The following is a 15,400-nucleotide window of genomic DNA, read 5'->3' as shown; positions in this document are numbered from 1 at the left end:
ATGATAAACATACAGGCCCAGAAAATATTTGTAAGAGAGAAATAAAAAAATTGTGAAAGAATATGATAAAAATCGAAGAAATTTAACTACAGAAAATTAGAACCCATTTTCTCGAATTAATTTACAAAAGATATCTCTTTCAATAGTAAATATGTTAAAAATTAAAAAAAAAATCCCTTTTCTTTCTACTATTCTTATTAAAGAAGTTTTTTTTTTTTTTTTTTTTTTTTTTTACCTTCTCAGAAATTTGAAATTTTTAAAGTGCTTTTTTTGGTTTTAGCACATAGTACCCCTTCGTTTTGTAGAAGCTCAACATCTCGTTTTATCACCAAAGTGAGAAAGTATAAACGATCCGCAGGTCGAAAAAGATTTGATTCATATCATATATCAATCAGATGATGCGTTTGAAATATTTTCACCCTAGAAATTTATTGTTAAAGTATTGATTGAAATATTTAATTTTTTCTCAAAATTAGTTCAATTTTATTAATTTCTCGTTTTGAAATAGCACGAATTTAAACTCGGAGCACAGATCTTGATCGTTAACTGTGACCATGTATGATTTTGTTTATATTTACATTTTACTGTTTGTGTTAGCGGCAAAAGTTGAATCTTCAGAAGAAATCAAGTTCTTCTAGAATTCTTTAAACAATTGCTTAAACTGTAGCTGCGTGTGTGTTTTTTATAGTTCATCTGTGTAATAAATTATTGCCATTGAACAAAAGTATATTCTATTTTCTGTAAAATTACCGGTCTTATTCATCTAAAGGATGGCAGATGAACCACATTATGTTGTTTTAGATACTACGTAAATATACTTTTTCATGTCATTATATAATATTTCATTCATATAAATTTGCCGCTTTGATAATGGAACATCTTTTAATTTGAATGAAATCAATCAATATTATACAATATGATTTTAACGAAACGAGCGGAGAATCGATTGAATGTTATAAGTTTACAAAAGTTATAAATTCTTAAGTGATGATATCATTCAATTTTTTTCAATAATATGCGTATAAATTAGTATATGAAGTTATTTTACATTCTAAACTTTTTCTATAGAATATTAAGGTATATATATATTTTAAAAAAATGTTTAATCTCTTTTTAAGTTTACCATTTTTTTTCACTTCAATTTGCAGTTGGATGATTTTCTTTAATTATATTTTGAGTTAAATTCAACAAAATTTGTTCTTGTATTTACTTTTGAATTCTGAAGTATATGCATCAAATGTATGTTTAAAGATTAAATATGTATTGATTTTTAAAAAGAAAGTTGCCATTTTGGAATGGAATTATTAAATCTGACTATTTGTTATATTATTCAACAGATGAAAAAATTTCATGATATTGTGTCTGTCTTAATAGAATTATCAGCATTTAATTTCTTTTCTTGTAAATTATAGAATGGGAACTATTGAGTTTGAGTTATATTGGAAGCATGCACCAAAAACTTGTAAAAACTTTGCTGAATTAGCAAAGTTAGGATATTACAATAATATTATTTTCCATCGAATAATAGCTGATTTCATGATTCAGGGTGGAGATCCTACAGGAACTGGTATGCTCTTATTATTTATTCCTTAAACATTTTACATATTTTTAATACAAAAATTTGTATTCTAATACCAACATTGATGATCATGGTTAGAATAATGATAATAATACTCTAAAATGTATTATAATTAATTTTATAAATGAATAATAATAATTAAAAAAAGTAGTTTGAATTTGATTTTTTTTTCAAAGCTTTTAAGACAGTATACTTCCATTCAGCAATATACTTTTTAGAAACTTATTATTTAAAAACTAAAACACAGTGATACTGATTCTTGAATATATCAAGTGTGTAATTTATCAAAGAAAAAAACAATTGTTAGATTTTATTGATTTTTTTTTTCCAGAAATAAAGGGAAGACATACTCATATTTATATTGAATTATAACGATTTTTTTTTTCAGAAGTAAGGGAAAGATATATTGTTATTTACATTTCAAACATTTGTAAATGATGTTTTAAATACAAAAAAAAAAAAAAAAAAAAAATTTTAAATGATAACTAACAAAAACAATGTTTTCTATTAATTTGGAATGAATAGAAATATTGTGCTTTTAATATTAAAAAAAATTATTATATAATACTATAGTTGTGTAAATTGTGATTCTGTGTAAAATAGAAACGTGATTCCACTACAGTTTTCTGCTTTAATTGGTTTCCTCATCTTTTTTCACTTTATAAGAAGTGTGCAGTTCAGTTGTCTAAAAAGGACTATCTTAAAGATAAATTAAACACAATTTTTTTTTAATGATAAGTTCAATAAAAGGGTACTATAGGGAAGAAATTCTTAGCTTAAAAAAAATGTGATAAATAATTAAATCAAAAAAAGCTGCCAAGAAAACATTTGACTAAAATAGCAAATTACAGAGAAATATTCATCTTAAAAAAAATGAGGGGTCTGAGACCTGAAAAATATTTTCCACTCAATTTGTCAATTTTCAGAATATGCCAAGATTACCAAATTCCAATAAATACAAGATTTTGCTATTTCCAGCTTTACTGGGTTATTCATTTCTGGTTATTTCGAGCTGCATTATGCATAAAATGCCAAGATTTTGCTAAAATGGTTGCATTTGGTTATTTTTAGATTATGCTAAGATTGTTAAATTTCATTATACATAAAATGCATAAACAGTGGAATTTCACTTAATGATCATAATACACTTTTGAATCTTACACATAATTTGGAATACTTGTTAAGCGAAGCATCCCATAGAAATAGCCAGTCTAAAATTTAACAGTGATTGAAAGACAAATTTGACTGATAAGTGCTGAAATTAATAATGTTCTGAAATTTTATCTCTCAATCTAAATGACTCCATTTCTATAGAAGTTATCAAAAGAGGGCTGCAGCAAAGTAACATTTCACAAACTGTTCATAGTATTTATCAAAGAGCAAAGATAATCAGAACTCACTGAAACTTAGCTCCATCCTAGTGACAATAATTCATATAGATAATTATGATATCTGGCAAGTAAGCATGTAAAGGCAATAACTCTTAACTGCTTCTAGCAAATTATGAGATATGTAGTTTATATTTGTGAGAGTGTGGTTTCTTGATACAATCGAGACCAGTTTTATATCTAAATAAGAAATTAAATGCAATTATATTCAGAGAATTGCATTCTAGGAGATAAAATTCATTTTTTTTAAATGCAAATCAATTCTTAGAGAATGGTTATTTTTTTAAAAAAATATTCATCTAATGGATGAATTCAGGCATAGCTCAAAGAGCATGACAAGAAAATAGATATTTTTCAATTCCTTTATATGAACATTATTGAGCATTTCTAGAGATATAAAGAATTCTGATTTTGATGCATATATTATATTTCCATTCACACTTCTCGAATTGGAAACTGTTACAGGAAGAATAATTTAATATTTCCTTAATTCTCTACATCATTTCCTCTTTATTGTTCTTATTCCTCTCATATCACATACTATGTGTATTTCAATCAAATTGTGATTTAACCCCTTGTTAAGACAACTTATCTGTTATTTCAGAGTTGTCCATTTTATTTTATTCCTCAGCATGACATATACCAGATTATTTCATTTTGAGCAATAATTCTTTAAATATATTTTCCTCTCTAGGAATATATACTCCAAAGCAATTTTATAAAAAAATTAATTAAAAATTAAGCAAAATTGAGACATTTTTCCTTGATAACTTCTAAAAGTATTATAGAACAAAAATGATTATTATATTATTTTAACATTCTCTGGATTATCTTTCTTTGTGACTTTAATTTAGTAACCAATGAAATTTTCCTCTGATTTATGCATATATGTTACATCAATTTCAACTTTATTGTTGCAATGAAATTCAGATAATTTCTTTTATTGTTGAAAATCAATTAAGAAAAATTCTGTTTCTTTTATTATATATGCAATTTATAAAAAAATAAGAAAATGGCCCTAAAGACAAATTGCAGTTAGAGTATATATATATATATATATATATATATATATATATATATATATATATATATATATATACTCTAATTGCAATTTGTGTATATATATATATGTATATATTTGATAATTACATTTTTAATTTCATTATGATGTTATTGGGTTCATTTCCATGAGGAATGTTCATGTACATAACAAGTAGAACAGATTTATGATTAAAATAAAATGGTTTAATGTTTATTATGATTTTATTAAAAATACTTTGTTGCAGAAACCGTGAATATTAAATTATGTATTAGAGACTTAATTATAATTACATACAACCAATATTTTCAGTTATTAGTCTTTGATAATGGTTAGTATTCTTCATTTATATTTGTTACAATGTATGTCTTCTATTATTCCGTCATTTTAATTTTGTGTTTAATATTCTCAGAAAATTTGTTATTCATGGTATTCAAATGCACAAACAAAAATCTGCAACTCTAAATTTTTTTAAATAAAATTGTTCTAAGTTATTAATTTTTACATTTGTTTATTCAGATTTGTATAATTACTTAAAATCATTATAAATAATTTTATTTCTAATTACTTAAAATATATGCCTGCTTATTACTTTAAATACAGTATATGGGAATTTGCTTCTAGATTTCTGTTCCTTTATTTGAATTGTGCTGGAATTGCTTTATATATTTTTTTTAAATTTCAGGTAGAGGGGGTAGCTCTGTTTATGGAAAAGCATTTGAAGATGAAATTCATCCAGATTTAAAGCATACTGGTGAGTTGTCTTTTATATAATTTGTTGCTATAAAGCAAGATAAAAGTTTATAGAATGTAATATCTATACTTTTAAAGATCTGGAGATATAGTCCTGAAAAAAAGAATAATTTTTTAGGTGCAGGAATTCTTTCAATGGCTAATTCTGGACCTAATACTAATGGCAGCCAATTTTTTATCACTTTGGCTCCTACACAGTGGCTTGATGGTAAGCATACCATATTTGGAAGGGTCAACAATGGCATGCATGTTGTAGCAAGAATAGCTAAGGTGCCAACTGACAGCAATGATCGACCTTTGGAGGATGTCAAAATTGTTAAATCTTATGTAAAAAATTGATGTAGAGTATTCTGTGTATTTAAAATAAATGGTTTTTATTTTTTTTTATTGTGTGGATATTTTTTCTTATGGCAGATGAACACAAATGCAATTATTATATTTGTTTAAAGAATTTTAATTTAGTTTTATAAGTTCATGTACTATGGTACTTATTTTAAATATATTTTCTTAGCCTAGTATAGCTAAATTTGGATCTTGAATCATTCATAGCCTTCCTGCCATTATTACATTCAGGAAGGAAAATTTCTTTTGAATGTAAACTTAAATATGTTATTAAAATTTCATTAGTCCTTCAAATAGCCAATTATTTTGATTTTGTAATTTTCAACTTGAAGATTTTTTTTTAAATGGATAAATTATTCTATTTAATACCTAACTATATCTTTGTAATCTGAAGAATAATATTTCCTATCATGATTTTAAGAGAAATGTATGAATAAAACTTTATTTACTTTGGATTACAAAATTACTTACTTTGAAATTAAATATCAGAAAAAGTTAAATTGCATAATTAAACATGTCAAAAGTTAATAATAATAGTCGAACGAATGTCCAAACTTAAACCATGAGAGCAATGGTTTTATTAATAAGGGTGCTTTTACGTTGAATTTTTTCATAAAAAAACTATTTTGTGAGTGATAGTAGGATGCTATTTCATACTTAAAATAGTAAAATAAGGTAATAAAAGGATAAGCTACATTTCTGAATAAAATTATACCTAGAAAGGAACATGTAATATTACTTTAATTAATTGAGATATAAATTATACTGTTTTTTAATTATTGTGTCAATAATTTAATTTTTTTACAACTAGTTGCAGTTATTAGCTATAGTTTTGTACAGCTTTTTAAGTAATAGTTTTAATTGAAATTATTTATGAATGCAAAATAATTGAATTCCTTACAATTTATCTCTTTCATTACATTGTAAAATTTTCTAAATTAATAAAACTGTATATAGTATATTGATAGTATTGTAATGTAACTATTTTTTAATTATGAATTGACTGCAGTTCATTCTGCAAGAAAGAATATGAGAGGAAAGTGGAATTTTTAAATAGATTGCTTATATACCATGTATGCAGAAGCACAAAAACCATGTTGTGTTAATGATGTCAATGGAAACAAAACTCTTCCATAGAAAAATTAAAAAGAGTTAATGAAGCTGATCAAATGAAAGATACTGTTTTCTAAAGGATCTTAATCCAAAATGCCAAAATTTTTTGTTTCTTACCCAAAGACAATTTCTTTTTTTGTTTTCTATACCTAGCTAATGTGTGCACCTAGTAGTGAAAATATCAATGATCACATAAACCACTACATATATTCTTTTTTGTTTTCCATACCTAGCTAATGTGTGCACCTAGTAGTGAAAATATCAATGATCACATAAACCACTACATATATTCTTTTTTGTTTTCCATACCTATCTAATGTGTGCACCTAGTAGTGAAAATATCAATGATCACATAAACCACTACATATATTCTTTTTTGTTTTCCATACCTATCTAATATGTGCACCTAGTAGTGAAAATATCAATGATCACATAAACCACTACATATATTCTTTTTTGTTTTCCATACCTATCTAATGTGTGCACCTAGTAGTGAAAATATCAATGATCACATAAACCACTACATATATTCTTTTTTGTTTTCCATACCTATCTAATGTGTGCACCTAGTAGTGAAAATATCAATGATCACATAAACCACTACATATATTCTTTTTTGTTTTCCATACCTATCTAATATGTGCACCTAGTAGTGAAAATATCAATGATCACATAAACCACTACATATATTCTTTTTTGTTTTCCATACCTATCTAATGTGTGCACCTAGTAGTGAAAATATCAATGATCACATAAACCACTACATATATTCTTTTTTGTTTTCCATACCTATCTAATATGTGCACCTAGTAGTGAAAATATCAATGATCACATAAACCACTACATATATTCTTTTTTGTTTTCCATACCTATCTAATGTGTGCACCTAGTAGTGAAAATATCAATGATCACATAAACCACTACATATATTCTTTTTTGTTTTCCATACCTATCTAATATGTGCACCTAGTAGTGAAAATATCAATGATCACATAAACCACTACATATATTCTTTTTTGTTTTCCATACCTATCTAATGTGTGCACCTAGTAGTGAAAATATCAATGATCACATAAACCACTACATATATTCTTTTTTGTTTTCCATACCTATCTAATGTGTGCACCTAGTAGTGAAAATATCAATGATCACATAAACCACTACATATATTCTTTTTTGTTTTCCATACCTATCTAATATGTGCACCTAGTAGTGAAAATATCAATGATCACATAAACCACTACATATATTCTTTTTTGTTTTCCATACCTATCTAATGTGTGCACCTAGTAGTGAAAATATCAATGATCACATAAACCACTACATATATTCTTTTTTGTTTTCCATACCTATCTAATGTGTGCACCTAGTAGTGAAAATATCAATGATCACATAAACCACTACATATATTCTTTTTTGTTTTTCATATCTAGCTAATGTGTGCACCTAGCAGTGAAAATATCAATGATCACATAAACCACTACATATATATTCTTATCCACTACTGGAACACATCAGAAACAATATTTAGATAGGGTTGTTTTTCTCAGGCATTATAGGTAAAAAAAGAACTGATGAAAAAAAGTCCTGAGACTGCTAGCTTCTGTGTGTGAGTGACAATCTGATTTATTTCTCCAAATTTAGAATTGAACTCTCCTTGTTCTACATACCAGTTTATAAACATTCCTGGTTTTTAAAAAAAATTATTTTCTATTTTAAATTATTTATCTTTATTTTATTTATTTATTTCCTTCCTTTCTCATAACTTTACTTTCATTCATTTTATTCAAAATTTAATGTTTAGTGTACCATGTAGTGGTACTTGTATGCCTTTATAAGTCTTTTAGGGAAGAAATGTTCTTTCACCACCACTAAATTCCAAATTTATAATCATTGTTAATGGAGCTTATTCCAGTGTAATGCAGCTGTTGATACACATCATTAATCAATAAGATAAAGTAAAAATACCTAGTTAAGAGGTATAGTGGATAAGACTTAATTCTACAGTAGAATCTATACAATATGTCCTTGATGTTTCTGTGAAAGGATTACTTTGTATTTTATATTGTTGTGCAACAAAATACTCAACTTCTTGTATATGATCACCAATTTTGTTAATTTTCTGTTATAATTAAAACAAGATATGCAGGAAGATATTTGGAGTATTTTTCAAACGGAAATTCTGTGCATTAAAAAAAAGTTGCTAGACAATGTCAATTTTTAGAAATAATATTTCAAAGGAGAAAAGTAATGGGATACGAAGAAATTTTTTTCTTACCTCAAGTAGATAAAACATAGTAATTTTTAAGTCCATAATTTTTTGTTTTTTCTGTTATAAATTATTCTTTTGTGTAAATTCTAGAACACTTGATATTTTGCAAATGCATGCATTCGTAATTTATTATAACCATGTATATATGGACTCTTCAAAATTATATTTTATAAAAGAGTTTAGATTGATATTTAGTAACTTAATATTGCAAATACAATTTCGAATTAAAAAATAAAGAAAAAGCAAATTCTGAAAGTTGCTGATTTTAAGAATGGCCCCCTATAGTTTCTAATGACATTTGAATGCATAATTAGATTACTAAAATCCGGCGTCTTGGCATAGAGGTAGAGCGCCTTCCCCGTGATCTGGGCGTTCTGGGTTCGAGTCTTGGTTTGGGCGTGGTTGTTCTTCCGTTGTTCTATCTGTGAGATGTGTGAATGTGCTCTCCTGTAAAAAGGGGTTGTGCAAGCGAATGAGTGATGCGTGAGTAGAAAAGTCGTTCTCTTGGCTCTAGTTCGCGCTACTAAAAAAACAAGAGACGCTCCCCCACCGGCTTAAATCGCTGTCATCGTAACAGCGGGCTTCTCCATGGCGAGTGCCAGAAGAAACAGCAACAACTAAAAATAAAGAAGAATTTGACTGTCTATAGGTTAGACTATTGACTTCAAACTACCAAACTCGGCATAAACGTTCTTTAAAAGGTAAGTAAAGGAACAATTTTTTTTGAAGCTTGAATTTAAAAAACAACAGCATATATTGGGGGTTTACTGCGCTAATTTGTGAAAAAGTTGTTACAAAAATTACTTTTCCATCTTTTTAAAATTAAAAAGAATATTTTTAATTATTACCAATAATAGCTATTTAATAAATTTTTCTTGTCGAATTCTGACAATTTTTAAAGCGACATTTTTGCATGTTTTTCATATATATTTGATTATTACAATAAAGCTCAAAACGTTTTTATTGTTTCATCAATTATTTAAAAACATGATTTTTTTTCTTTTGTTCAAAGCTAAAGAAGAAAGAGATTCTTTTCATTGTCCTCAAAGTTTGCATGAGAAATAATAAAATGGGATTAGAGTATCGCCAAAAACAACATGCAATTAGAAGGCAGATGACTTGTACAATTATGTTTTTAATGGCACTATAATGTCATGGTATTTAAACTCTTAAGAATATTCATGTACACAATAAAGATAACTAGTTATGGTTTTACCTTTAGGGCAGTTTGATGTTTAAAAGTGCTTTGGGAGAGAACTTAGAACAAACTATACATAAGAGATTTTATTGAAATTGGATAAAACCAATATGTCCTTCTGACGAAATTTCGAGAAGACGACTAGTAATGTAATATATATAGATTGCTGTATATGAATAGAATATATTGTTTCGGAAAAGCCGGTCGATAGTTGTACGGTGGTAATCATAAGAGACTACTCCGTTCACCCTGCGTCATATGGAAAAACTGAATTATCAGGACTTAGTGACAATTTCATGGGAACCGTGGATTTGACCTACATCCATCCCCGGCCACAGTACAACCCTTCTCTAGGAGGCATGTCCCGTCTTCGGTAGGATGTAGGCACCCCATACCATTTTTGTACTCGCCAGGATAGCAATAAACGATAACTATACTGGAATCTTCTCATCCCCATATCTGAGGTGTCCTCGATGAAATGTTGTACAGTAATAAGTCTAACATGCTCGATAACAAGTAATGATGCTGTATCCACAAGATAATGAGAAACACAGGTAGAGAACGCAGCCAATGAATATACAAAGATAACTCTTGCAGAAATCAATAAAACACTCGCAAACAATGAATCGCTAATCAAATATTACCACAGTACGAAAACGTTCAGGAATTACTCTTTTCGCTATCAATACTCCTAAGGGAAAATTCATTTGATTGACTAACTCTCGAGTGTTCGCCTCCGCTTATATAGGTTTCATGATAGAGTATGGGAGTTTCTAGAAGGATCATGGGTTTCGAGCCTTAAAAGAAATATGGCCAATGTTCGAGAAGCTTCATTTTTACATTTATTTATTCAATTGTCTTTCATTCAGCATCTGTTAGAGATATCTATAAGAATTTTTTTTTTTACTAAGAGCTCAATTGCGCAGAGAAGATATATTACAGATTAATACATATGTAAGAAATTGAGTCATTTTAATATACTTTACAGAAAATAACGTGTAAATCACCGTCGCGTATTTTCTGTCTCTTGAATAGTATATATTGGTTCGTTGGAAATTTTTATTTTTATTAAAATATGTTGAATTTAATTTATTTATTTATTTTTTTTTGTTCGACAAAGCGATTATGTTGTGTCATAAATTTCTCTAACAAATATGTCTATTAAATTTGTCTAACGAAACAATCAAACATATTTCTCCGATGATTCAAGTTTTCTATTAATAGTTTTTGTTAAAACGAAATAAGATTTCATGAATTTTTTTTATTAATTTTTTTTGTGTTCATTATTATCTATTACATTATTTATTAATAATTTGAGTATTCATATCCTTTTCCTTTATATCTGTTAAGTCGTAAAAAGTCATGCGATAATTCTGTTAAAATGTCACAACTCAGGGTTCAATATTTCTTTCTTTTTTTTTATGTGATATGTCTTATCTAATTTTTTTTAAATGTATTTTGATGATCTCAACTGTTTGCATTTTGTCTACGTAATCATTTTAAAAAGATAAATAAATAAATAAAAATTGTGTACCCAAGCATTAAGATGTTCATTTGATCATATATTTCATCTTTTATTGTATTGTAAGCCAAGGCATCTTAAGTTGCAAACCCAGTTGGTAGAATGCCAGATGCTTTAAAAACCGTTTTAGGGATTTGTTTTGTAATCTCTATTTTAAATGCATTATTTATTGGCAGTCTAAATAATCTCTTTGCTTTTTCTTAATATTTGTTTTGCCGTGACAAATTTTCCGAGTATTCTGACACTAGCGTATATCAAGATTTAATATTTATTGCTACTATACAGTTACTAATAATATACACTGTTTATTGTTGTGAATCTATTCTATTTCTTCCAAACGCAGTTAATTCCGCAGATACTTCTAATAGATTCCAAATCAATGGTTCCCATCTTGGCCATTAAATTAACGCTTTTAGAAAATGCACGAATTAAGGCGATATCTGTATTAGGACTTGGCTGTTCTGGATTCGGCAAATTTACATAAGAGGGCGAGGCAAATGAATTCTCTCTTTGGAATGTTGATTGCTAAAATAGCTCCCTAGTTGCATTGCTCTATTATTTAATTAGCTATTTGCTGCTAGCTGTGTGTAATTAATTTTTATATTTGCTGTTTTTGTGTTTGTTTTTGCTATCTATCCTTCAAGTTTTTCACGTGGTATATAAAATTGTTGTTTATTATCGAATTTGTAACACTTCTCTGTAATTATCCCATCGGTGGGCCCTCAGATAAGAGGGTGAGAAGCTTGCGGGATGGTGGTTGGTTCTCGCCACCCAGGTGGGTACAAAAATGGTGTGGGTTGACTACCTCCTATTGATAATGGGACTTACGGGCGCGGTTTTAAAGTAGGCAGTGATGGAAGGATCTTAGGACTCAATCTCAGTTTTTACCAACGCTGTCGCAATGGTCAGATTTATCCGTGTGCCTCAGGTTGGAGTAGTCTATTTGTGATTCCCGTACACCTACTGGATGGTTTTTTTTTCGTCGCAATATGCTTTAAAGTAAAGAAAAGAGAGCATTATATTTCACTTAAAATTGCCAAATATAACAAATAATGGGTGTAACAAACACTTGAGTACCGTTTACAGTTACTACGTCACTGTCCTTAATGAGGTCGCTTATATAAGTTTTGGCATGACAACGATCATGCCAAATCAATTTTTATCAAATTCGTCATATTAATAAGCAAACGTAATTTCGAATGCTTTCGTTGTTTCAGTGGAATAAATGATGGTTTAGAAAAATTAGTAACTTTTTATCATAATCGCTTTTCAAATAATTTATACAAATGGAAATGCTTCTTATCGAATGGTCTAACCCTTTATAAATAGTAGTGAAATAGTTAAGAAATTTAATTGTAAGTTAAGCTATTAATAGCTTTTATTTTGAGAAAGAGCCATCGTGCATGTAAAGACTGCTAAAATTAAAACCCTTCTTATTCAAAGATCTGTAGAAGTGAACAGGGAAAACAATGGTTAGTGGAATAGCCGATGTTGATTGCATGTGTTTAAAATGAAAATTTTTTTATTTGTCATATAAAAATTATAACACAAAGAGAAACTATTTTAATGGTACAAGTATTTGATCTGGTGAGTTGGATGATTCTTCATATTCCTTTCAGAAAGAAAAAAAAAGTCATTATGACAGTTATATTTGCCTGTTTGTGTAAACTTTGAATTAATGAAAATTGGCATCATATTTTTATTTCTAAAATTGTACACCACAAAATTTAGATTAAATTCGCCAACATTTTGCTTTTATATATATTTTTGTTCTAAGAATACAGTATGTATTCTTAATATATGTATTATACAATCTTTTAAAAATTTGGTTAAAATAAATGTTTAACTTATATATTTTAATTTTGAATATCCTTTTGACTGAAAGGTGAAAGAGCTTCATCATTTGTGATTATTCTACTCTAGATCCACTCTAATTATTTGAATTGTTATTGAAAACGGACACTTTTTATAATTTATCAGTATAAGAACATATACTGATATAGAATACTTTTATATATGATTGTTAAAAAATGTTAATATTCTTAACTTAAATATTCTATTAAACCGGACCATAATATTGTACAACTTTGCCACATTTTTCTTTCCTTTCAAATGCTTCATAAACTAGCAATGCATAAAAGTACTTCAAAACCATCGTTAGTTAGTCTTAATCTCGTTTTATATTTTAGGGAAATAATTAAACATTTATATATTTAAAAAAATGCATTAGGAAATGTACTCTGGAAAAGAGGCAACTTTTTGATTGAGTTAAAAACAGTCAAATTCCACTCACCCAAAAAGAAGAGGAAGAAGAAAAATAATTTTTAAAGTATGAGGTCACTGAACACATTGGAATTAATTCTTTATTACAAAGGGGGGAATTTAAAAATATTCGTAACATAAAAAGTGGGATATTTAAAATTTTTAAACCTTAAAGTCTAAAAAGGTTTTTTATAATTTCGTCAAAAAAGGCTAATTACTGACTGTTGTCAGTTTAAGAAGAATCAGTTATGTATACATTATAGTACATTCAGTAAAACTTTATCATGCACATCTGGGAAATAAAAGATTTTCTCTTTGTCATTCATGCGAAGATATGTTACCTTAAACTCCCTGTCGATATACATTTGAGTGAGTTTACGAATAAAATGCTTCCAACACTTTTTCTCGAAGAACTTCCAAATTTTAGCTTTGAAGAACTATACCATCAATCTCCTGGGTCATATTAACCTTCATTATTTCATCCTGCTTATCAGATTGGTCATGTAAAAAATGCAAAACCAGATTTATCTCTGCTGTTATAGTCATTCCTCTGATTGTTCCTATTTAAAAGCCCCGTCCCCAATTTAATTGCTGTAGAAGTGTTTGAAAATGATTGATCTTTTACCATAAACTATAGAATTGTAGAATCTGTCCCCCACACACCGCCCCCAAAAAGAATTTCCCTTGAATTTAAGATCAAGAGCATTAAGAGACATTCCTCGGTCTGCACAAATTTTGACTACGGGGATCTATCTCATATTCCTCATCAATCTTGGTTTTCTTCGAATGCAATACTTAACTTTGATTTTCAATGATTCGTCGGTGGATATTTTACCTTTCAGATGCTTTTCATTTTCCATTTCTTTATGAACCACAGTAGAGATATGAAAGCACAATATAGTATAATTTTAATTTTGATGCCTGCATCTTTCCAACTTGCTCCTAATGAAGATATCTGAAATTTCCTTTAAAAAAAAACACAGGAAACATACAAATTGAAAAAAAACTCTCTTTTGTCCGATATCTTTACGATGTTCTTCGATATTCCAAATGCCGGACAATATCGTGAGGATATTGTAACCAGGTTTTTGGGCATTTCATGCTAAAATGCCTAGGAAAGAATTTGAAAAAAAAGAGAGAGAGAGAGAGAAATTCCAGACTGGAAAGTTTTCCCATCTTTTAAAAATCCTGATTTCTTGTGCAAGATTGCCAATTTATAGTATTAAATTGAAATTCGAAGTGAAATTCTAATCGAAGAGTAATTCTGAAACAGAGTTAGGTGTTCCTTCAAAACAAACAAGTTTCTACTTTAGGGGTTCATGGGGTGTTTGAATCATTTGACTACTAAAAATGCATATTCAATAAATAGAAAATAAAAATAGATTAAAATTACTGAACAACTTATAGAAGTTAAAACGTGCAAAAGAAGCTATAATTAAATGTTTTCTCTGTGCAATGGAGAGCATTTCATTTACACTTTTATTGCTTGGTTCAGAAATATGTTAGAGATCCAAAAATAAATTATTTTCGAAAACTGACCAAGCTGATAAATGTTGCTTACGAATCCTTGAAAATATTGCAAGGGAATCCTAATGTTGGCTAATAAAGCAATATTATCTACAAATATTTTTCAGCATATTAATCTTTTCTGTATTTTTTACTTTCTTGTAGAAAGCATTATTAAAAAATTCAAGCTAGGGATTTTGACGTATCTCCGTATTTCAAACCCCCTTCAATCCATAAAACACATTTTTGGAATAATATCTGTTTCTGAACTCGATAGCTCGCTTTGAGTTAGACCATTAAAATTTGATATACTATCTGAACACCAGATTTGTAGATTTATATTAAACTTTGAACAAAATCCATGCATGCTTTATGTATGCTTATGTTTGTATATGTATGTTTGAGTGCAAGTGAACTCGAGAACTA

The 15,400-nt window shown here is 28.1% G+C and overlaps 1 protein-coding gene across 1 annotated transcript; it reads left to right on the top strand.

The window, feature by feature from the left end:
- The first annotated feature begins 592 nt into the window (after nucleotides 1-592).
- Nucleotides 593-5,146, top strand: LOC129968968 (peptidyl-prolyl cis-trans isomerase-like 1). The gene is made up of 4 exons (XM_056083348.1): nucleotides 593-808; nucleotides 1,413-1,567; nucleotides 4,692-4,760; nucleotides 4,878-5,146. Exons 1-4 carry the CDS (start codon nucleotides 771-773, stop codon nucleotides 5,096-5,098), a joined length of 483 nt encoding a protein of 160 aa, XP_055939323.1. The 5' UTR covers nucleotides 593-770; the 3' UTR covers nucleotides 5,099-5,146.
- Nucleotides 5,147-15,400: the final 10,254 nt, after the last annotated feature.

Source organism: Argiope bruennichi, chromosome 5 (genome assembly GCF_947563725.1).
Source record: "Argiope bruennichi chromosome 5, qqArgBrue1.1, whole genome shotgun sequence".
NCBI classification, from domain to species: Eukaryota; Metazoa; Arthropoda; class Arachnida; order Araneae; family Araneidae; genus Argiope; species Argiope bruennichi.
Note: the sequence above shows the minus strand (reverse complement) of the source record. Positions and strands in the feature narration are given on the sequence as shown.

Coding starts and splice junctions, on each gene's coding strand:
- LOC129968968 (XM_056083348.1), top strand. CDS start 771: ATGGCAGATGAACCACATTATGTTGTTTTAGATACTAC. Junction 809..1,412: donor TATGTTGTTTTAGATACTAC/GTAAATATACTT, acceptor TGTAAATTATAG/AATGGGAACTATTGAGTTTG. Junction 1,568..4,691: donor TGGAGATCCTACAGGAACTG/GTATGCTCTTAT, acceptor TTTAAATTTCAG/GTAGAGGGGGTAGCTCTGTT.